The 23952-nt window shown below is 33.1% G+C and overlaps 1 protein-coding gene across 1 annotated transcript in view; it reads right to left on the reverse strand.

Annotated features, from left to right (window-relative positions):
* The window catches only part of LOC113494919 (transmembrane protease serine 12), a 56516-nt gene extending 32797 nt beyond the window's left edge, over positions 1-23719 (reverse strand). The window contains exons 1-2 of the mRNA XM_026873439.1: positions 22023-23719; positions 752-860 (exon numbers count right to left, since the gene is read on the reverse strand). Of these exons, the coding sequence (XP_026729240.1) occupies positions 752-817 (66 nt within the window). The 5' untranslated portion in view covers positions 818-860; positions 22023-23719. The remainder of the gene's footprint in view (positions 1-751; positions 861-22022) is intronic.
* Between the last annotated feature and the right edge of the window lie 233 nt (positions 23720-23952).

Raw genomic sequence — 23952 nt, forward strand, 5'->3', positions numbered from 1 at the left:
CGTCTTGAATGTGCCATTCAAAGAACTGTCAATCTTTAGTCAATACAAAGATTATTTTTTGCAATCTCAATCGCATAAATCAACATGTCCTAAAATGTGTTATTTTTTGGATTGTCTTTACCACAACTTAGGTAATTATTTATGTACCTAATGTTAATGTTAAAACCTTAATGCTGTTTCTTTCCAACCTTTTGTCTTTTTACGCCAAGTAGTTAAAGCAAAAGATTTTCAGCTAGATACATGAAAAAAATTGTTCAAAGGGCCCGGTATGCACGTCATAACCTTAATTTTCTTTGCCACTTCGCCATGTAGATGTACAGAGAAAGCCTCACTTTCCAATTTTCCCATTTCCCCGTCCATCAATTGACGTTGTTAAAGGCGGGGTTCCAATTGCGCGCCATGCAATTACGCTTCCGTCGCCGATTGCAGTACACAAAGCATTTGAGGCAATTTTATGTTCGTCAAACATCTGCATTTTACAGCTAAGTAAACAAACAGGAAACCGACTATGGAACCATTACGTTTATTTCTCTAAAAGAGTTCGGAAAAATTTGAAGAACAAAAATTAGCCACGGAGAAAAAATGGAAAAAAGTCATTACAACCCGAAGTTCGAAGTCGATCTCTTAAATTTAATTCCGAACACATCTATTTCAGCTGATGGCTTGACCGTCAAACTATTAAACCTCTTTATTAAACTGTAGAAAACCGATCGTATGTACATTCAAATAAATTGTAAATAAGTTTGCTCACCTGTTCGCCAACTAATGAATCCAAGACTACGGTACTACAAAGGATCACAGTACATAGCCACTTCATATTCTTCAGTCCTGGCCACTAAAACTCCACGAGAACTCGGCATCTGTGAAGTTAATAACGACATAATCACGAGGAAATACGAACGCAAAACGGAGGTTTTTGAAAAAAGGGTCTTTATGATAAAAAAAATCCTTCCAGCAAATGGGCTGACCAACCGCAGATAAAAGGCCGCACACAGCAGAAATCGTGGTGAAAGCAATATTCGAGAACTACGAAGCTTGCTTTATGCGAGTCAACGAGCTTTAATAGGTCCCTACTATAAACTCAAGCCATGAAATAAAGAAGAAAATAAAATAGCCTTAATCAAGTATTGCGCAAAAAAAACTAATAGAGATGTTACCCTGATCGTCTTTATGAGGATAAATATTTTCATCAAATTTAATTACCGAATTTTTTCCTTGATAAATTATTTACAACTTTTTTTGTCAACGCCGGGTTTCATGTAACAAAAGGGACAGTTCCTTTTGTAAACGAAACCCGTGAGTTTACGTGATATTTCTATTTTTTAATTTTAATACGTTGTCATTATTTTAGGTCTTCATATCACTTTCAAACGAAGAAACATTTTTTTAATGTAAGTACCTACCTATATGTCCCGTACAAAACACTCTGGTAAAGTTATATTATAGGTTTTTAATTTTGATAAGTTCTAATAGGAATGAGTTCATTTTATATTTGTGTTTATAAAGCAAAGCGATACAGGGAGCTACAGATCCAAAATTTGAAAAATGATTTAAAAAAACATTATGTATGAAAGAGGGTATTATTTGTAATGTGGTCTTTGCAGTGAACCGGAACGCAGGCTTTGATGCAGGCTTAACAGGACTCTCGGCGAGCCTATAAAAGCCTCCAGCCAGATCAAAAATGTTGAAACGTTTGGAAGCGGGGCTAATTACGTCACTTTTCGGTAAAATGTGAACTGATAAGTGACGTCACACAAGATTTCAACTTGCTGATCTTCATTTCTGTTTATGCAAAAAACGACGCAATACCCAATTAATACGAGGCTCACCATTATATTTACTCTTTTCCCAATTCTCACTTTACAACCAAAATATATATTTGAAAAGATTAACTTATTAAAATTAACAAGCTATCGTGTAATATGATTTGATAAATTTCAAGTCAACTTAACTAATTGATTTCTAGTTTCCACGAAAATTATCAAATTGGCTAAATATAACTTTTAACGCTTACTGTGAACTTGTCAACACAATTCGGCTAGATGACAAGACGACGAGTCATAAGCCTCGACAGATATTAGTACCTATACTATTGCTTTTATTCAATCCAACATAGTAAATGTATTAGTTCACCAAACTATGAACCCGTTGCCCTACTTTGATTCTGAATTTTAAATTTTCTACTTGAATTAATAAAGCAAAAAACTAACCTAAAGCACAAGGATCTCGATAGTAAATATTAAAACAATAATTTAAAGAAAATAAGCTCACGCGGTCAAACTAATATTAAAATTAAATTTGGATTGTCTATCAACGTCTTCAATTAATTTCCGCTTTCTTCGCCCTAATCCGATATCGGCCATCAGCTCAGCAACTTTGAGAGAAAATTCATGATTTCGTTTTTCAGCAAAATCTGCGTTAAAACGAAGTAATTGAAAATTCATTAGCTGATGATATTAAATAGACATCGCAAGTCTATTATAATTTATCGAAGATAATAGAAGTAAGTTCTCCCACACAGAATAACTAAGTCTAGACTAATTATTAAGAATAAATGCCATTGTTATTTCTTCGCAGACAAAATGGCTTCCGTATTAAACCTAAAATTATATGACGTCGTCTAGACGTCTTGAAAATCATTATTAATTATACAAGCAACGAAGGTTTAACTAACAAGACTTTAATTAAACACCAAACTTATGTAAAAATAAAACGCGATCGTGTCACCAACTCATTTAAGAGAATAGTGTTTACTACTCGAAAGAACCTTAACATTTTTAGAATGGTGTGAAGCGTCGGAACAGAGTTCAAAAGTTTCTACAATTCACAAAAAGCTCCAACAGTTTCAGTCTGAGAGCAGTTGCCTTATGTAAACATCGCCGAGAAACAAGGGACGAAATTGCAGAGAAACAAAAACATGTACCTGTTTAAGTAGATGTTACTACAGTTCTCTTGCATTTCGTTTTTGTTTTTTATGTAAGCCTGGCACAAAAAAAAACAGGACTAGTTTCTTTTATTTATTTATTTACACTTTTTATACAATATTTGTACAATGGCGGACTTAATGCCTGAGGCATTCTCTACCAGTCAACCATAGGGTGATGCGGAGATGTCAAGAGGTAGGTGTACCTATAAATAAAAGTCATAATATAATCATGAAAATTATCCTAATATAAAAAAAATTATAAAATCCTAATTATACATACATAATGTGCAATATGTACTTATTTACGTACTAAGGAAAATAATACTTTTTATCATACTTATTTCAAGGCTAAATTTTGTGTGTATTTGTGTCGTCTTCATGCTCAAACGGCTTAACTAATTTCGATGAAATTTGATATGGTACCCATCTTTTTCAGCCCTGTAGAAGAAGATTTTGTACTATGTGTTCTATCTTTCTTCTTTTCTGTACTCTGTGTGTGTATCTGTGTACATGAACTATTAAATAAAATAAATAAAATAAAGGTTAAGTTTTTGAACCTATTAACGAAGGTAACAAAGTGGTAGAAAACAGTACTAAAAACACGGTCTCCTTGCATTTTATTTCAAATTGATGAAATATAAAAAAACCAAAGGCCGAAACTTGTTCCTTATTTATCACGTCTTAAACGATCGATGTTATGAGTCCAAATAGCTGGTCATTTGTAGAGAGAATTGAATGAGATATGGGCCGACCTATCTCAATGATGACGGATCGCACGGATGAATGATACATCAGAACCCGATATCCATACCTTACTTTAGCAAATTGAACGGCCCTATTTCAAATCAAGAAACTATTCTGATTTCGAAATTGTTTTGTTTTTATAAAAATAAAAGGCATTATGATGACATTTCTATAGATTTAAAAAAAAAATTAAAGCCATTCCTTTTTGGTGCGATCATTATCTTAACCATAAACAATAATTAAAATAAAACATAAATATTTAAATATGTCCCTATTTATATCTACTGTTTCATAAGAAAATCTATACAGTTACGTTAATTAAATTCTGTTAAGATTTTCGCAGAATTCATGTCAAATCTTAACAAAATTGACTCTTTGAAAATTATGAATACACATTAAACTCCCGCTAATTAGGTTAACTTTGAATGTCACAAACACGTTCCAAGTTTGGTAATCGTTGGTTATTTAATTAACACAGAAACTAATAATTTATAACACTTTCGTGAAACAGTTGAGACTAAACATTAACTAATTTAGTATTATGCCGCAATAATTATTTCATTTAAGAAAATGTTTATGGACTAAACTTATGAATAAAGTTTTTAATTACCTATATTAACATGCTGTTTTGGTAAAGTTTTTAAAGAACTAGAACAATTGCGTTTTTTTTAGGTGTGCTAAAAGCATAGATGACTAAATGCATATGATTGCAGTGACAGTTGTGACAAATAAGGTTCGTTTCTAATCTTTATTCAAGAACAATGCAATTAGAGCCATAGTACGAATAGATGACCCAACTACACACATCTGCATATACCATATTGAGACGAGCTTTCTGAGGTCGACATTGTTCTATTTTTTTATGGACAATGGGTTAAGAATGGTCACTATATGACAAAACTCCATTTTAATCGGTGCTTGTAAGGTAATATAAAAAGTAGCATTTGTCATCAGTGATGCCTATCATTTCAATTAGAGCAGATATATGAAAAAAAAATAAAAAATTGATTATTGTAAAATGATAATATGCAAATAATACGAGTAAATGCAAAACCACAAAACATGACTAGTAAATTACAAATACAATTTATTTGTGTACATGCAAGAGCACAAACGTTTCAATATCAAGCTAAATGCTTATGCTAATTGTGCGAAACCATTTCAATCGAAGGCCAGAAGTAGTAGGTAAAATAAAAGAGTTCGACAAAAAAAACTATTAATTACTTTCACAGTTTACTTTGTTTAAATGTTCATTTTCGGGAAGAGTTGGTTGTTTTAATTTCAATTACGCTAAAAGTCTTCAAGTACTGTTTAACTTGGGTATAACTTTTGCGTAGTTTAATAGACTACCACCTACTACTACTAAAAAATATTAATAACTTGGAAAACTTAACCCCTTGTAGATTTCTAGAAAAACCATCATTATTATTGAGAAGAGCTAAGAAGTACTTGAAAGATATTTTATCCGCCATTAAATTAAACAGTTACTAAGTAAATGTAAGTACTAAAGACACGAACAATAGCAAATTCTCTGAAGAAAATATTAAAATAGTCAATGGGCACTTAATTAGAAATCTTAACATCTGATTGAAAGCTTCAAAATTCTTGCGATACCACTTTTGATATACTCAATTAACAATAACTTTTAAAAACACTTAAACGGTTTCTTGAAATAGTGTTTCGGCAAAGAAAATTTATCTATAAAAAAACACATTTTCTCCATTTTAAAGAAACTTTTTAGTCATTGTCCAATGATTATTTTGAACATTTCTAATTTATTTGTAGTTCTAGTTTACACATTTCAGAATATGAAACTAGCCATCTATTAGTAAAAACATCGTTGAATAGATCAGTCATCATCGATTTTTTACCATTCTTACGATTTCAATAAAATAAAATGGTATCGCAGACCTATCCAAATTGTCTATAATAGGCACACATCATCTTACAGAAATATAAAGTAGTGAATAATAACCGTAAATCTATTTTAATGTTTTGTTTTAATGCGCGAAACAAAATTGAATCACATTCAGCCGGTCCAATAATTGTAACGAGCGAATTCTTAACACGTCAATGGAGTTATAACTATAAACATAATTCGTAAGTTCTACCATCTTAATGTTATGGTTTTTCTAGCCTATTCGGCATGTCGAAGTCGTAAACTTCCGATATTTTTACGACTATCATACAAGCTCCTACAAAAATATTATGTCGGAAAACGTTGTATCTTCCTGAAAAATTGTAAATTTCATTTATGTGTTTAAATCCTACGTAAATATGGGAATTAAGGAATGTTTTTAAATGTGATACTATAAATTGGGTATTAGACTTACCTACATTGAATTGGTCTGTCAGATAGATTTGAAATATCGTGTGACTTTTAACCGATAAGTGACATTATATGCTCCCACTTCTATACGTTGCAACATCTCTGATACGGTTTTTCCTCGTTTACTTAATTTAATAAGCCGAAAAAGCACAAATCTACATTTTCTAGAAATCTACATACCTATTAGACGATCGGAGATTTTTTAGTCCAATATCACTTACTTATTCAATCTATGCTAATGATCCTTATTCTTAAATCTCCGAACAAATATTTAAAAACATCAAAAGTACTAGTCTTTGGTGCTAAATGGTATAAACATAGCATTAATTAGCTCACGAAGCACTTTTTTACCTATCAAATCACTCCGCGCACCTATTAAAACCACACTAAATTACAATTTATCTTCAACACCGTTAAACGAAACAAAAAAAGATTCATTTCACTTTAAATGTCTGCGTTTATTTTCGACCAAAGTCATTCAACCATAGACTAGATGGTTTAATAACCTCCTACTTAACATAAGATCATTATGCCGAAAGATTCTGAGTTCACGGATCGGTCATTGGTGTGCGGTCGTCAATCAACGCATAAAAACTGTATTCTCACAGTGATTGCTTCAGTGAGCTATCTGTCATCCTATACCCGCTAGGTACTCAACTAATTTTAAACAAATGGTCGTTCATCATTGCTATTAAGGCGCAGCCTCTTGAAAATTAGATTTAAATTATACGTGTATGAATTGGCGTAATTTTGCACTATAAATACAACACACATGTTAATTTAAGGATATCAAGTAATAAAAACTAATCAAATTTGAACTAAAATTAGATGGCGGTGTCCAAAACTTTGTGGAAAAGGTTCGTTTGCTTCAAAGTTCATTAAAATTGTAACTAGTTTACATTATTTCATGCACAGCAGAGATCATATCTGTTTCCACAAGCGACTTTGTTACTTTAATGTTGTTAGTAACATGCTGGATAGATATCGAATTTAATTATTTATCATATTAAATAACTATAGTAATATGATTAAGTAAGCTTTAAATACTTACGGAGGAGCTTGGCTATAACTGGAGGTTGCAGTCTTTTGTTTCATGACTGCAGAAAATATGTTTATGACTCCTCAGAGAAAAATTGGATAAAATAGAACTGTTACCTCAGTTTAGGTTAACCTCATTGCAACACTCCTTGCTCTACAATGTACATAGTTAATGAATAGCCCAAAAAGGTGTAAAATGAGATTTTTTATCTGAGTTGACATAAGGCCTGGCATAAACGGGCCAGCCGTGTGTGGTCGGCAATGTCATAATATCACAGTTTTACGATGAGGCGTGGCGGGCATGATGTAAACCTACCGAATATCTACGTCCTCATCTAAGTGGCATTATTTTTATCGGTATCCAGCTGCGCGTAAACAATGTAGGCATTGATATTGAACTAATTGCACTCGTGAAATACACAAGTGTGTCGCAATAGATAATCAACTAAATTAATTTTACTATAACGCACGGGCAACTTGACGTATCGTGAGAAAGATAGTTGTTTAAATATCTTACACGAAATCTTATAATTATTTATTAAAATTAAAAACAGAATAGTAAATACCTAATAATGATCTGAATGAAAAAGTGTACGTTGTATTTACGTATAATTTTTTTATCGCTGGCATTGGGGAAAACGTTAATTTAAATACTTTAAATTGCATCTGAAATGGGGTTTTTTGGTATTCATTTATTATTTATCAACGGCCAGATCCACTCTAAAATAAATGAAACCCGTCGTTATCTATGGCTGTCGAGAGAGAGAGGTTTACGGGATTACATTTCCTAATAATGGGGAAAGAGTCTCTAAATAAATTGCCACCGTTTTTCCACCACGCGTAATGATGATAGCAGCGTCTCCCATCGTTCTGGAGTTCTTTATGCTGTCAGTTTTCCCATCTACTGAGGAAATTAAAAGTAAACGTACATTATAATTTAGGGACATATAGCTATAATATAATTACATCATTCAGGGTATCAGCGGCCAAACGTACCACTTATTTATTTCACTCGCTACAGTATAACGAACTGTATTTTCATAGCCTCTGACGTTCTATCTTTTCAGCAATAATCTTAATTTTAAAATTAATTTTCGTCGTCATTGTAGGTTTCATCAAGTTTTCACGACGGGATAAATAGGTTCAATTTATATGTAGCTTCAAGTATCAGTACGGGAAGTAATGTACAAATTTATGGTCACCAAGTTTCAATTTATACCATTTTTACTACAAAGTCATTAACAAATATACGATCGCACTACCGACATTAACTAAGTGTGAGGAACAACTCAATCATTCCTATGTAATTCTTTAGACTATGCTATAGTCGCCCACTTCTTTGATGCCGCGCAAATGAATAACAACTGGAGTAATATTTATAGAAACTATACCAATTAAATATTTGCTTTGAGTGGGATTCAAAACTACGACCCTTTGTATAAACGGATAAATACGTAGGTCATTCCACCAATTAGGTCGTCGAACCTGCTACCACCAAAGTTTATTTAAATACCAATCCTACATCAATATCCACAATAAATATTTCAGTGTTTACATTTAAAATTCCCGACGACTCATTCGTTAAATGCCTTCTGGTGTTCATTTACCGACGAATTTTTGCCCATTTGCAAATTACTGCGCGATTTCGGCGATCGTGTTTTGTTAACCTAAATGTTCCCCGCATTACAATTTCTTCTTTCATTACTATTTACACAGCTTGGATTGTCTTAAACGATCGTTAGGTAAACAAGGGCCCTTTAGCCACGGGAATCGGAACATAAATATTTTTACGGTCGCAAGTAACGCCGTAAATAACGTTATGTTCGTTGTAAGAAAATGTTTCTATAGTATGGTATGGTAGTCATGATATATGTTCCATAATTACGAAGACTAAGGGTCGGTTTATAGCAAAGTCGAGAACATCTAATCTGTTTATTATGTGTCGACCTTTAGTCAAACACTTTGGAGGTTCGAACTACATGATGTCGATATGCCATTGAAATCTGAAAGGTCGTTAGATACAATAGTTTGGGCGCGTCTTATCTCACCTATTACTATAAATCAAGCACTTGTCGAACAATAATATATGTTGTTACGGTATGCCCTACAGACCCACAATCTGTCGGTCGTGGATCATAGCACAAACATACGCTTCAATGCATCCAAAGACTCGGAGCCAAATACAATTACAATATAATTAGGTTAAACATCAAGTCTTGTTAGTTGTTTGGAACTCATAAAACAATCTTTTCACCCGATTGTTAATGTAACTCCAAAGAACAATACAATGCCAAATCGAATATTTTAATCTATATTTATCTCGTCTGAGTTTTCGTTCTGCTTTTGTTTAATTGTTACCACATTTTTGGCTCGCAACTTCTGACTCTTCTTGGTCTAATTTACGCAATCAATCAATCCCAAAGTCGCTTCCTTAGTCTTTCTAAACGTCTTTTTATATATTTTATATACGGAAAATTGACAAAAACTTATTTTGCATAATTCGTCGAACTTGGCATGCATGCTTTAAATAAGCACGAACCATCACAGAAACGTAGTACAGCTCCCACTATTAGAGTAAAAATTGTAAGATTATAGATTCACAAAGACCAGACTTATGGCACAGAGTACTTTTGCCACACAACTGAGGGACTTGACCTTTTACTATGTATTTTAAGTGGTATAAGACTTTAAGTCAAAATCAATAATTTCAAGATATTGATTTTGATTTAGAGACACAATGGCAGCATATATTCTCCTCAACTGCACGAAGACGGCATCAAATAATCTAGTGAATGGATGAAGTATTTTCAAATAATACGCAAATGTTAATTATTAACATTCAGTAATTTTCTAATTTATTTACCAACTACACGGTATAAAGCCGAAGCTATTTCTCAGCGACTTACATGCATATAAGACGTGAATAACTTATAGAATGGCCTGTAAAAGCTATTTACATGCTTAAACTACGACTTATCGTAAACCCACCCATAAAACAAGTTTAAGTAATCACACTGTTTATCTATACACGTTTTGGAGTTGGCTATAAAATGTAGTTTGCTAGCTTTGAAAGTAATGCGAGCATATAAAAACAACGTAATTGAAAAGCTGTCAATAAAATTTCAATGATCATTAAATGGATTCGTAAACATTTTGCTTGCATGTTTAATTTTTTGTTCTGCAATTTACAAAACATTATAATCGTTACTGCATACGTGAATAAAGGAGAACGGCAGATTTCGTACAGCATACATTTATTGTTGTTCTGTAATAGAATTTATACCACTTATTAAGGCCACTGAGCCATTTATTTTTATGTAAGTGTATTATTTTTAGAACTTGGGATTAATGAATAATATCAATAAAAATATTTGCATAACTAAACGAAATAAAATGTAAACTAAACGCAGGTACGTTACGTTTTAATGACAGAAACGATTTTATTTTTTTGTTACTATGGCAATTATTTATTGACAGGTTAAGAAAATATGTTTTGCTGTCAGTTCTTTGCTGATGCTTTGAATTGTGGTCTGTGTCTGTTTTTACGTTGAGTTCAGCATTGGCTTCTCCGTATTCTATATCCTGATAGTAGTTTCGCGACAGATTCAGCCACAGTTTTATAAACTGTCGAGATTTCAATGTGAGATGTCGAGTTTTCAATGTGTTAATTGCAACGTTCGACTATCCCGAATAAGAAGGCACGCTTTATCCGCTGAGAGTGAAGATGTTGGCAGTACGATTTGACTGAGGATATATCCTAGAGATGTAAGTATTTTACGAATAACTCTGATAGGTATAACGTGTTAAAAAGTAGTCCTAACTATTTTAACCACGCTATAAAACACTAAAATATGTATATCCGCTATTGTTATTCACATGTATATTACTTATTTGTCTAAAAGGGTTAGAACAAGACAGTATAACTCTGATAGTAAGACCTCTGAAAGGGAAATTACATAAAATCCATGTTGAACAGCACTCTAAATCAATTCATTATTTCCAGATAACACTTGCTGACCATGTTTGCCATTCATGCAGGCAGCAAGCTAGTTACTCGCAACAGTGGGAAGCTCTTCACATGCCAGGAGTATTATTTGGTACCTAAGCTACTCTCGCCATGAGGGTCTTACTCGACCTGCCCCCTTTTTAGATAAAATTATACTAAGAATTAATTGATTATGATAAAATAAATTGTATTGTATTAACTAAAAAAGTATTGTTTTATTTACCTCAAAACTAAGCCCTATCAGACCTTTATCCTTGTCATCTATTGCCGCCACAGCTGAACGTAGGCCTCCCCCAAAGAGCGCCAACCATCCCGGTCCTTTATCCTTATCATTATCAAATTGTTGCCGTTCGCGGTTGGATATGAGTATCTCCTCACGCAAGCTGCAGGTGTGATGAGTAGGTACAATCCCCATCGCAATCTACCCTACGTAAGTAAAACACTAAAAGATAACGACAAAAGGAATAGCTCATTTACGTACTCACCAAAAGCAATGTTTTTGTACCTATATTTAATAATCTACATTGGTAAACTAGTACATAACCTCAAAAAAAGAAAACTGGTTATAACTTTTACTTCCCAAGTTCCAAAAATCTAAGAATTTAAGGAAAGCTTGTCTGTCATATAAACTAACTATTAAAACAAAAACTATCCCAAAACACGAATATTTTTAGCTGTACGAAACGCCCATACAAACCTGCCGTTCTCCTTTAATCTTCAATATTGAAATATTCTATCGAAGCCCCGCGATCCGAAACGTCCGAATTTTTCGTATATATTCGCCGGCCTACACTCTGGTGTCATGGATGCGCCATTCGCCACTAAAAATCAACGCTGCATGAAAAGCTACACGAAGCTTTTAGGAAATACCATCCAAGTTTCGTTGGAACTAAGAGACATATATTTTACCGAACTTTACCTTTCGTAAGTAATGATACTACTTTTTATTAGATACAGTTTTGTTTCACTGCTTTTCATTGCATAGGTAACCTTTGACTTTGACTTTGATCAGTCGAATCTGATTACATTGTTTAGTCGCAGTCATTGGTTGTGTCATGTCATCTTTGAAATTAGGCCTACAGACCTTGAAATAGAACAATATCATTCCATCATCTATTGCATATATTACTCGTAAATTAATTGTTCCCACAATTGTACTACCTATAACAAGTTAAAATTAATTTATGCTCCATAAAATGATTGCCTATCTCATACTTTGGTCATCATTTACTTGGTATTCGGGGGTCGTTAGGCTTGTTAGAAACGTAACATTTAACATACCATGTAGGATTTATTACGACACCTAAAAATGTTTTGAATCTTTAGGCCATAAATCTGATAAATACACTTGGATATTTAATAAATACTCGATAAAATCTTGGCCAACAAGCGTATTTGACTTTAACAAAAAAACCATCTCGGGTTTAAAACGCTGTTATACACAACAATGTTGCTGAGAACGCAAGAAAGCCTCCATTTCTTCAATAACGGTTCCGCTTCTCAAGCGTCCTTACTCAGTACATACTAAACAATGTAGAAAAAACTGTCTAGACAACGTTATTTATGGTTATAGGGGTCAAATAAAAAGTATGAAATCGCAATTCATGTCACAAATAATTGTGTGCGAACGCCATTAAAAGATAATTTAAGAAACAATAAAGTTTTTCTCTGGTTTCATCAACAGCACATTGTATATATATTGTTTAAGTTTTGAAACCAAGAATCACCGATAAAATAATTTTATCGGTGATTCTTTTATTAACAGACAATGATATTTATTTCAATGTACCAAGTCCTCAGTTTCTTTAGTATTTTCATATCAACACTGGAAATGGTAACCAATAAATAACAACAAATACGAACATTATATGAGGCTAATAATAATAAAGGTGTATTATTTATACGGTGTATCTGGCGTAGACTTAGGTTTCGAGTAAGTACCTACTTCAGTTAGAAACATATTTTTTGTGCTATAAATATTAAGATTTCACGCTGTTTTCTCGAAGAGCGAACATTTGTTACTTTAATAACGCTCGCTTGAGTACAGTTATACAATTCCAACAACAACTTTATTCTCTCCTGATTTTTTTCGTAAATCTATACTAATGTATAAAACTGAAGAGTTTGTTTGTTTGTTGTTTGTTTGAACGCGCTAATCTCAGGAACTACTGGTTCGAATTGAAAAAATCTTTTTGTTTTGAATAGACCATTCATCGAGGAAAGTTTTAGGCTATCTACCATCACGCTGCGACTTATGGGAGCGAAGATACAATGGAAAATGTGGAAAAATCGGGCATTTATAAATCATAACTTTATATCTTCGAACCACGCGGACGATGTCGCGAGCAACAGCTAGTTATAGATAATTGTTTGCAAACTGTCTAGTCGAGTCTTGCAAGAAATTTTTGTTTGCCTTTCGATACCGGTAATAAACCGTTGAAGAACAATACGTCCTACTAGATCTCGTTACATTATTTTTCATTGTAATTTGCTTTTAAATTATGCTTATGCTTTAGATGAGTTTCGTCAAAGTCCATAATTTCAAAACTACCTCTCAAAAAGAAAAGGGTATAGAAGTAAATTTTGTATGAGAGCTATTCCTGATTTAAATCTTCCTAATATTGAAGTTATCTTGATTACCTAACTCTCTGATATAGTCAAGCAGATTCTGTAACCGCCGTCGAGTGTCCCGTCCCACAGAGCTTGGATTATTGCCTTTTTGGCAGCGCAGCCAACTTTCAGTTAATGTGCTTGAAATTAATACTGAATATTATTCATGAAAAGACATTTAAGAGAAATTGTGGAATGCATTTTGATTAGTCACTGTAGGTTACACAACTCCAAAATAAATACATAACGGAACAAACATACCATAGGAAGGACTTCGTGGCTAAGTTAAAACTGCACAATTTGATCGATCATAGAGTAAGTCATGCTTGACACGGCTAGTCCGTGGATGATTGATCAACTATTTAAAACGAATTCCTTCGAGTTTCGGAAAGCATGTTAAATGGTTGTATCCCGGCTGTTATTCATACATTTTTGAAAGTCGTTACGGCTAGAAATTCCGACAACCAGTCTTACCAAGGAGTATTGTGATGCCCAGGTAACTAAGTTAAAGAAAACACTGGTACTTAGCTGCATCCTGTTAGACAGGAAGCCGACCCAAATATAGTTGGGAAAAGGCTAGTCTGATGATGATGGATACATAAATACAGAAGCTTGATATTTATAGCCTAACTGCATTTAAACATAGACAGTTATCGAAACACCAACGCATATCAGGTTGACTAGCTTCTGATTAAATTCAAATTAATTACAAGCAAATGCACAAATCAATTACTGGGTATCACTAAGCAAAGAGAGAACATAATTTATAGTGTGTTCACATACGGGCTACGGCCTGAATGCGGTATCGATGAATAAATAAATCGATAGTATACGTCGCAGGCAAGTTGCCATAAACTTAGTCTAGTAAATAGTAAATAAGGTTTAACGCAATTTCATCTTCATTTGATGGTTGAACAATCAAGGCCAGTTACAGACAAACTAATTTGACAGTTGTATTGTTATATTATGTGACGATCTAATTAGGACAATTGCTCTACATAGCGACGAAATGATTAATTTATTACATATGTGTACTGTGTAGTGATCTAATGAGATAGGTCTTGATTATATTCACATCATTAAATATAGTACTGTTGGAAGCTATGAGTTAAGGTGCTTTATTAAAAATATTATTAAAATCTGACGCTTAATTATGCTTATATGACGCGACGATAATCTGACGCTTATTATGAAACCATGGAATACACGGTTAATTGTGAAGTTAGATTTATAGATTTAAGTATACGAAATCTTGAATTCAAGAACACTATTCTCTTGAATGAAACCTTTTTGGAACGAATGTCAAATACCCTGACACTGAACTGAAAGTGTCAGGGTACTACTGAAAGTAATTTATGTAGTATTTTACTACCTTTGACAAACCGCGAGCAAGTACTCAGTGGAAATATCAAAACAAACATATTCATATGAGAAATCGGAGTTATATGTAACTTGAAAGATATTTGTTACAACTTCGCAAGACGGAATTAAATTGAATCATGAATCTTCTTTACAAGAGCGTGCCTACAATTTATGACAAAGGTTTACATAACGATTAATATCGAGAAACAAATGCAATTTAGAAACGACTGGGTGTGAGATACGTAATATAATCTTATCAAAAAAATCTCATAAGTAACCATGCTTCTCCGTAACGGCTTGACCGATTTTCATATTTTATACATATTCATTAGGTCTAAGAATTGGCTACTATCGATTTTTAATACCTCTTAGCGGCAAGGGAATTCCGCTCCTTACAACATATTTTATTCGTATGTAATATTTCTTCTACACTAGAAATGGCATCTCAACGTTTGCTATTTCAATAGTATATTAATTAGTATATATATACCATCGGTTAAGGTTAACGATTGGACTTTTACAAGAAGTAGACGTTTAGGAAAGTCTTATGCGATGACCCATTTAAGACAAGACTTCTCAGCTTAATTCAGATCAATCGCTCACGGGACATAGAACGATTATACGTAATTACGAACAACCACATCAGTTGTTTTTAGAGGCCTTTAGTTCGGGGCAATGTTTTTAGACATGCAGCCTGAAAAATAATTCGGCCAGACATTGTAGTTAGATGTAAAAAGAAAACTAATACGAATCTTTACTTTGACATAAGATACGTTCTTTATAGTATGATCCTGTCAATAACCCTTTTAGTTTTCTATACATATTTAATCCTTATATCTCGTGGAATTCGTTTCAATGTCTGACAGACGATATTTTCTTTGTTATTTTTACGGTATCATAGAATCTATACCTTTGATTCGATACTTTCTATGGTAAACGTAATATACAGCCTTATCGAAGGGAAATGCCACTGCTGGGTAATTGTGAGTTACTTTTACGGACCAACCTACGAACTGGTTACTAACCTAAAACGCTCGTAAAAAAAGATATACTATGTATTCAGGTTTAAACATAGCAAAGGGATATAAAATAAACGACAAGTGCGAGTCGTTATCGAGAAGTAATAAATCATTTTGCAAATTTGTGAGTACCCGTCCTTAAATAGGCATGACCATAACCACGTCACTTAAGACTCGGTCTTTATTTTTAATTACATTTCCTTTATTTGTGCAATACAACAACAATAATAGGCAAGAAAACAGACACATATTATCTATAATAATTTCAACTGCCCAGCTATCACGGTTCTGAGATGCAACTCGGTTACGGACGGACAGCAGACCCTCAGTAATAACGTTCCGTTTTCATTTTTTTGTTTTTGGAACCCTAAAGCACCGAGTAAATAAAAAGTAGTTAACAACGAGACACGACTTTAATTTCCTACAGATGATCCGTGAGATTTTCACACAAGATTTCAAAACCAACCAATCAAGATTTGGACGCCGGCAACTAATTGAATTTTCGTTAACAGTTACCATGTTCCAACATGCCAATTACTTTGAATACTATTCAATGGAGTGCATTTCTCTGTTGGCACAAACTTCATGCTATGTAGCGTGACACTTGAAACCAAGTTCCACATTCGAACGTTGGAAATGTCAATCTGCAACTAGAAACCGTTCATGAATACGTGTATGGAGTGGTTTCTTAGGTTTACGCGAATTAGACATTGAAATGAAACTACTTTTACGGATTTTATCGCGGTTTCATTTTAGATTTTAGTTCCCGACGTTTCGACATCCTTGCAGGTATCATGGTCACGGGTGAGGGTAGATGGTGTCCGTCTTGACAGAAGATGTCGTCCGTTCTACCTTCATATTTTAATTAAAATCCGTAAAAGTAGTTTCATTTCAATACGTGTATGGAGTTTCTATTACGTGATTTCGATATACTGTATTCTATTTGTGTTTCTATACGTATACTTATAATTGTCATCTTGCTTAAGGCGGCGGAACAGCCAGAACGTCTGCCAAAACTGAACACAGACGTTATTGTATAAACATTTGTGTTTGTTTAGCTACGCTATGGAATTACGCCAGAAGCGTTTTAGCGGGTTGTGTATGTAGATTAATTTTTAGCTGTAATGAGAAAAATCTTATGTACTGTCGATCACATAAGATAACATATGAATGCAGTTTGACATGAAAAGCGTTTGGAATTGAAACGTTAAAACGTATTGTTGTAATTCCTTGTTGTGTCTCACGTATTCTCAAACGAAGATTGAAGTGGCTAAAATTTTATTTATATTATAGCAAAACTAGCTGACCCAGCAAACGTTCTTTTGCCAAATATTCTTTTTTTTTTCTAGTTGTATGTATTTTTAATGCCACATTATGAAAAATAATAAAAACAAACAGAAAGTGTTTGTTTTTATTATTTTTCTAAAATATTTTTTTTTTTGGACGAAAGGTCCAAAAAAAAAAATATTTTTTTTTAGTGAAAAATAGATTTTGTTCTATTCTCAGACCTACCCAATATGTACACAAAATTTTATAAAAATTGCTCAAGCCGTTTCGTAGGAGTACGGTAGTTAACTAACATCGTGACACGGGAATTATATATTAGATAAATATATTTAAAATTGTTAAGGTCAAATTTTTAAGAAGCAAAATTGAAATAAATGTTTCACACAATTGAACCCTAAGTAAAAAGTATTGATGCCATTACTATGGATTTTCAAATATTTAATATGTTAAGATCAGTCTTAAACTGATTCAAAACCAATAAAATTAATCAAAATACCGATTTGTCAGTTACTTGAAATAACTTTAGAGAAACGTTGCGTTCATCGGAAACTAATTTGAGGGGAATCGGTTAGCCGTAAAATTTCCACCCGAGTGAAGCCTTGACAAATGACTGAACTGAGAACTAGAATAAAATCTTAGTGTTCCTAGATAAAGCGAAGATAGCAGAAAATACACTATTTTATAGTAAAACTTTTATACATTTTCGCTGCATATTTTTTGCATCCTTAGTATTATCTAACATGAAAAAAAGACTGACTATAATAAGTAATACTCAGAATTCTAATACGTAGTTTTGTTAAAATGTAAAAAGACTATCTATGCGATACCTGGAAAATGAAATGTAATCAAAATTCGCGTCACTCCGTTTACTATGAAGCCGATACATACATTGATAATATTCATTTCGTTGATGCATTTAATCTTTTTATGCATTTTTTGGCTTGAGAATTCATCTTGCTTACCAACACAACTCTACAAACATGACCGAATACTACTTGTAGAACTAGTAACTTCTAGAACAGCCACGCACCCGCCTGAAACGCTGCCTATTATAACTTTTGATTAAATAAATTCAACTAAGACTGGTATTAACATTAATTAAACTGAGAATATTCAGTAAATTTTGGGTTTCCTTAACCTTCGCTCAAAATTCTTTTCCATTCAAGAGCGGCCAAGTTTAAGGCTACAAAAGTTTACGATGAACCGTTTATAACTATATAAGTCTAAATATTATATAAATGATCGACTGAAGAAGCTGATGCTTGCACCAAAACTTAAATATTTGTTTTATATAAATCAATATGTTAGCGGCAGTATAAACAGTACCTGCTGAGTAATTAATCTTAGATTTAAGTGCAATCAACGCATGTTTTCATAAAATATTTGAATTTTTGTGCTTGTTTTAGTATTAGACAGTTAGCAACAGTATATCTAGGTAGCCGAGAGTTTGATGGGGCGCTGATAGCGATTACACAATTATTCGCACATCACTGTTCATTTTCACGGCCCAATCCATTGATCAATTTAGATTCTACAAGCCATTGTTTACGTCATGACCATTCAAATACTCGGATCGGAATAACGGAAGGCATAATCCGCAATAAACAGATCCGAAGCTACAAGGTTCAATTTATACGCTCAAGCGATGACCCGCGAAATATGTTAAATCTATCCATTCATTTATCAACTTTTAATCATTTAAGATAAGAGATACGAGATGGGATGCCATGGTCTCCGAACTTATTTCATTCAGTAATTTAGGCACTGAAATAAAATAATTTAGAAGTGGTCTCCTAAGTTGTCTAATAATTTGTGTGATTTTCCTTTAAATAAATCTAAACATCCTCAGTTATGTCAAACGACAAAATCTGTCACAGTTCGTTCTATTCATATTAAAATGCAACTGTATTAGTCTCGACCCATTTTAAATCGATTTTTATTCAAATCGCTATTCCATTTTAACACAATGGAATAAAATATAGACGGACCATCAAGTGCCTTGAAACGTTACTGACAATTTCAAATTGTTAGCAAGGACTTTTTTTGTTCGCGACAGTTTTGTTTCATGCCTTGCAGTCTGAACGCGGCTTTGACAGCATCGCTTGTGAACCTGGTGAAACGTCAGGCCCACAAAGGTAATGCAAGCTCGTAAATTTCCCGTTTTCATGATTTTATATCAACATGCAACGTGTTAGTTTTAAAGCTATTACAGGTAGCTTCTCTGCCAAACAGAGAGGAGCTCTTAGACAATCTTTGAACATTAAATATAACACAACACATTTATTGTAATAATTACTATCTCCTTAATATAGCACCTTATTCAATTATAATAATTACCAAAAAGATTAGGTGGAATAGGTCTAGCAGCGAACAATTACTTAAGATTTATTTTCAGAGCGCAAGATAAAAGTTTTATTTTATCCGTAAATAATAAGAATCCTTTCCACACGAAATCCTTTTATAGGAAGGTAAAACTTTTTGAGCAATTCAAAGTTATTAGGTACATAAATTGTTCGTTTTATCTCAACACGTGTAACAGTTTATAGAATCTTCAACAAGTAATCTAAGAACTAAAATCTGTAATACTTTCTTTGTTACAAGTTTACTTTATACCATATTTTTACTATAATTATTTTTAAATGGCAGAAGGGCAGTTTATTTTCTAGGTTTTTATTTTCATTTTCGGGTCTTGTTTTCCCGTTTATTTTCGTGTAATACTAGATTTTTACAACAGTACACAAGTATGGGTTTTTGAAAATCTCTTAAAGAAATCATTAAGGTAGGGCTACACTACAATTCTCACTAAAAGGTTCCTAGAAGGTGTGAACACAAATCCACTTTTCTTCATCATCCCCTATCTAAAAATCCCTATTAACTCCGCGAATGGTCACGTTTCCGAAATCCGGGATCATATTTGAGAAAGGAAAAACTATTGGAGCTCCCCCGGGACGACTGAAAGCCATTACTTGTTATACTTTGGCCAAACCTAGTAATCCTCCTTTATATGTTTAATAGAAATCTCTCAATGTTTATCTTTCATAATATACAATCTAATAACACAAAAGGTGAGACTGTTAACGTTTTGTTCTCAGAGATTAATATACCAAAACCTGTTACGTACGGTATCAAAAAGACAATTAATTTTGTTTATCCACACATACAATATGTGTCAGATTTCTGTGATATCGTGTGCTCTCATTAATCGTAGATAATGGAGACAGCTGACCGAAGGCGTTTGACCGTAAATCACAAAAAAATGACATTATGAAATAAAGTAATTTCGACTTTATCATAACTTCTGTGGTAGGCGGGTTTCATCAGAACCAGCGCTCCCTAAAGACTATTTATGTGTCTGCAAACGTTTTACACAAACCAAAACTCAGACAAAATATAACAAACAGTTACATTGTTGAATATTAGAAAGACAAAGGTTTTCGGAATTCACAAGATGTTGAAAATATATCTAAGTGAAAACAAATTTGTAGCACATTTGTCTGTTTCAACATTCAAAAAACGTTTATTAGACAGATGTATGAAGAAATCTATCAAAGAAAGCCGAATGTAATTTCATAGTAGATTTAAGTGAGCTGTTTGACTCCCACATTTGATCGTGCCATTCCGTTAGTACAATTATCTTTACTATGGTCATGTCTACAGCCATTATAAACACCGAGAAATTAGTAAGCGGTGTTTTGAAACAACAGGGAAACAAGGAACTTACATTTTATTACAATAACGGATAATACAAACGTACTCACTAGAAAGTATTTTCTAATTTAAAGAGAAATATTGTCATTTCGTCTTATACAAATTTCATCAAGTTTGGCCCAATAGTTTTTATTTGAAGTCTGTTGTATTTTTTTGTTCGTAAATAAATATCCTAGCCATCTTTTTTAATACTACTACTAATGACTTACTTACATTAGTTATGAATTAAAATATTTAAATTTCTGTGTCCTTAATTAATTTCGTCTAACACTTATACGTAAGGTATTATAATTATCATCGCTTTGCGAGGTAAGCTACTTAAATATTTTTCGTTTAAAATCACACTCGGGTGCAGTCATCTAATCTGACAGTCGCCTTTATCGTAAAGACATTAATTAAACATCGATCGTCTCCATTGTAAGTTTCGAGTTTTCGTGCTTAAAAATACTAACAAAACCAGTTTTTTTTAATGTATTTGTGTACCGTTACAATTAACACTTTATGTACACAGCTGTCTTAATCTGTGACAGCGAATGGTTTATTGTAAATTTAATTAAACTTAATGGGGCCGTTAAGTTAGTGGCCCCAATTCTATTTTTATATATTTATACGAATTTCCTTCTATTCATATAAAGACATTTTGCCTAATTACTAGAAAAGCCGTTACATTTTATTACAATTTGATTTTAGTTTATGACGATTATCAATAGTTTAAATTAATTTAATGTATAATTAATTATTTTTAAATCAACTGAAGGTTTCTTTTAATATGAGAAGAATGAAAAAGTTTCGTTGTAGCAAGTTGCCAGTTTATACTATTTATCTGAAAACCGTTGAATTCAGTATTGTGTTTTTTTTTATTATGAAACTTTGTTGTTGATTTTGAACACAATTTTGTGTTAGCATCAGTAAAATTAATATATTCCTAAAGCGAAGACACACCAATTCGCATGTTTTTATTAAAAAAAAATATTTTTCTTTCAAAAACCTTACCTCAAACGTCCGTCCGTTTATAATACACGCACAACATAGATGCTTGATAACAACAGATACACTTCAACAGATAACGGAGATCGAGACAGCGCGATCGCGACTGGAGTAGCACTGGATGTGCGCGCGCGCAGCCCGACAACCGACAACGCTCGACTAAACCGTACAACCGTACACCATACACCGTTTAACAGATATCTTAACATTATTGTTAGAGTTCAATGTTACGCTTTAAAACACTGTTCAATTGGACGTGACTGTACATATTTCGGTAGTCTGATTACGTATTGTTGTAGCCCAGAATTGTCATTTAGGTCATAAATATGAAATGTAGTTTGTCGGTTAAGGGTTATCACCAACATGTGTGACAGTATTTCATTGATACAATGTAATAGAGTATTCTTTATTGCAAGCAACGTGAAAAGAGGATTTAACAAATATATAAAGTTACATGGTGTTGGTCGGTCTAATCACTAAAAGCGATCTTTTTTCGGACAACTGCATATTAAAGTAGCAACATTTGTGCAGGTATTGATAATGCAATGAGCAAACAAATTCACCGCATTTTCTTGAAGTTCAATCTTTGTGTACCTATATGTTCAGTTCATTACTTTGTTTGACATCAGTTAGATTGTCAATAATACTAAAATAACGTACACTACAGCATCATTGTCCACTTTCAGGCAGACGTATTCAGTAAAGCATGTTGTAGACTACATGACACACTTTGTAGTATTACGCCTTGTGCAACTACATGTTTCCAAAACAAGGCGATTACTTACAACTATTTTCCTTTGTACAAATTGTCTTAGTTCTTTCACCGAAATGTGTAAGTTTTCGCTTCAAAACTCCGTTTAGGTACCGTGTACATATTTGCTTTAAAACCTAAGATAAGCCAAGCAAACAAGTAGGTTTGTTAGCTTAAACTATTACTTACCTACATACCTTCACATCTCACTTCGCCTAGTTTGAGTACATAGATAAAGTACCACTAGACTCCGCATAGAGTCAATGGATGGATCTAACGTCTAATGGTCGATCTCGGTCTATATTCGGCATAATAGGAATTCAATTAATTTTCATGAATGTTCCGATCAAGACAACATTTCACTAAGACGTGCTATGTAAACGAATCATGAATGAAAATAAACGAAGAGATTTGAGAACGGAAGATGTTTTTTCTAGGCTAGAAACTGAAATAGCGATATAATTAATGGATTAGTGATCCAATGAAGAATAATTAACTCGAAAAGGTTAAGTTAATTTGTAACAGTTTATTCCTGAAAATGGCTGTATTATTTTAAGGTTTCGTAAACTATAAATAAAACAGATATTTTTCTTAAACTGTCCGTCTGGCTGTCACGAGGCTGTAATGAACCGTTTTAAGAAGGACAATTGAAATTTTCACATAAAATTTATTTCCATTGCAGCTACAACAAAAACAAAAAAATATAGTCAAACAGTCGTAACTTCAACTCGCCCTTAACAAGTTTTTTTTTCGGAAAACACAATTTTATGGCGATTAAGTGTCAAAAATACTATCTTTAGCTAATTGAAATAAAATGTACCATATGAAGTACTAAAAGATCTTTTCAATACGGGTAGTGATAACAGCGGGCGGTGACCGCGAACACAAATATTTAAACAGCTTCCACTAGATGTAGGTGAAACGATAATTCTCGTACTTTTTCTTTGACAACACCTATTGTTAATTAATAATCATAATTGTGTAAATCTGTTGACATAAGAATTTACATAATATAAAGTCTCTTACAACACAATTTACTACTAAGGCGTTGTTAAAAGACCTATTTAGACTCAAATAAAAAAGTGTAACGCGATTTGGTAACGTTAAATATTACGACATATTTGCATTTACTTACTGCTCAACCTATAACTCGGTCTATATTCAATTCATGACTAGGCTAAACCT

This window comes from Trichoplusia ni, chromosome 6, assembly GCF_003590095.1.
Source record: "Trichoplusia ni isolate ovarian cell line Hi5 chromosome 6, tn1, whole genome shotgun sequence".
In the NCBI taxonomy this organism is placed as follows: Eukaryota; Metazoa; Arthropoda; class Insecta; order Lepidoptera; family Noctuidae; genus Trichoplusia; species Trichoplusia ni.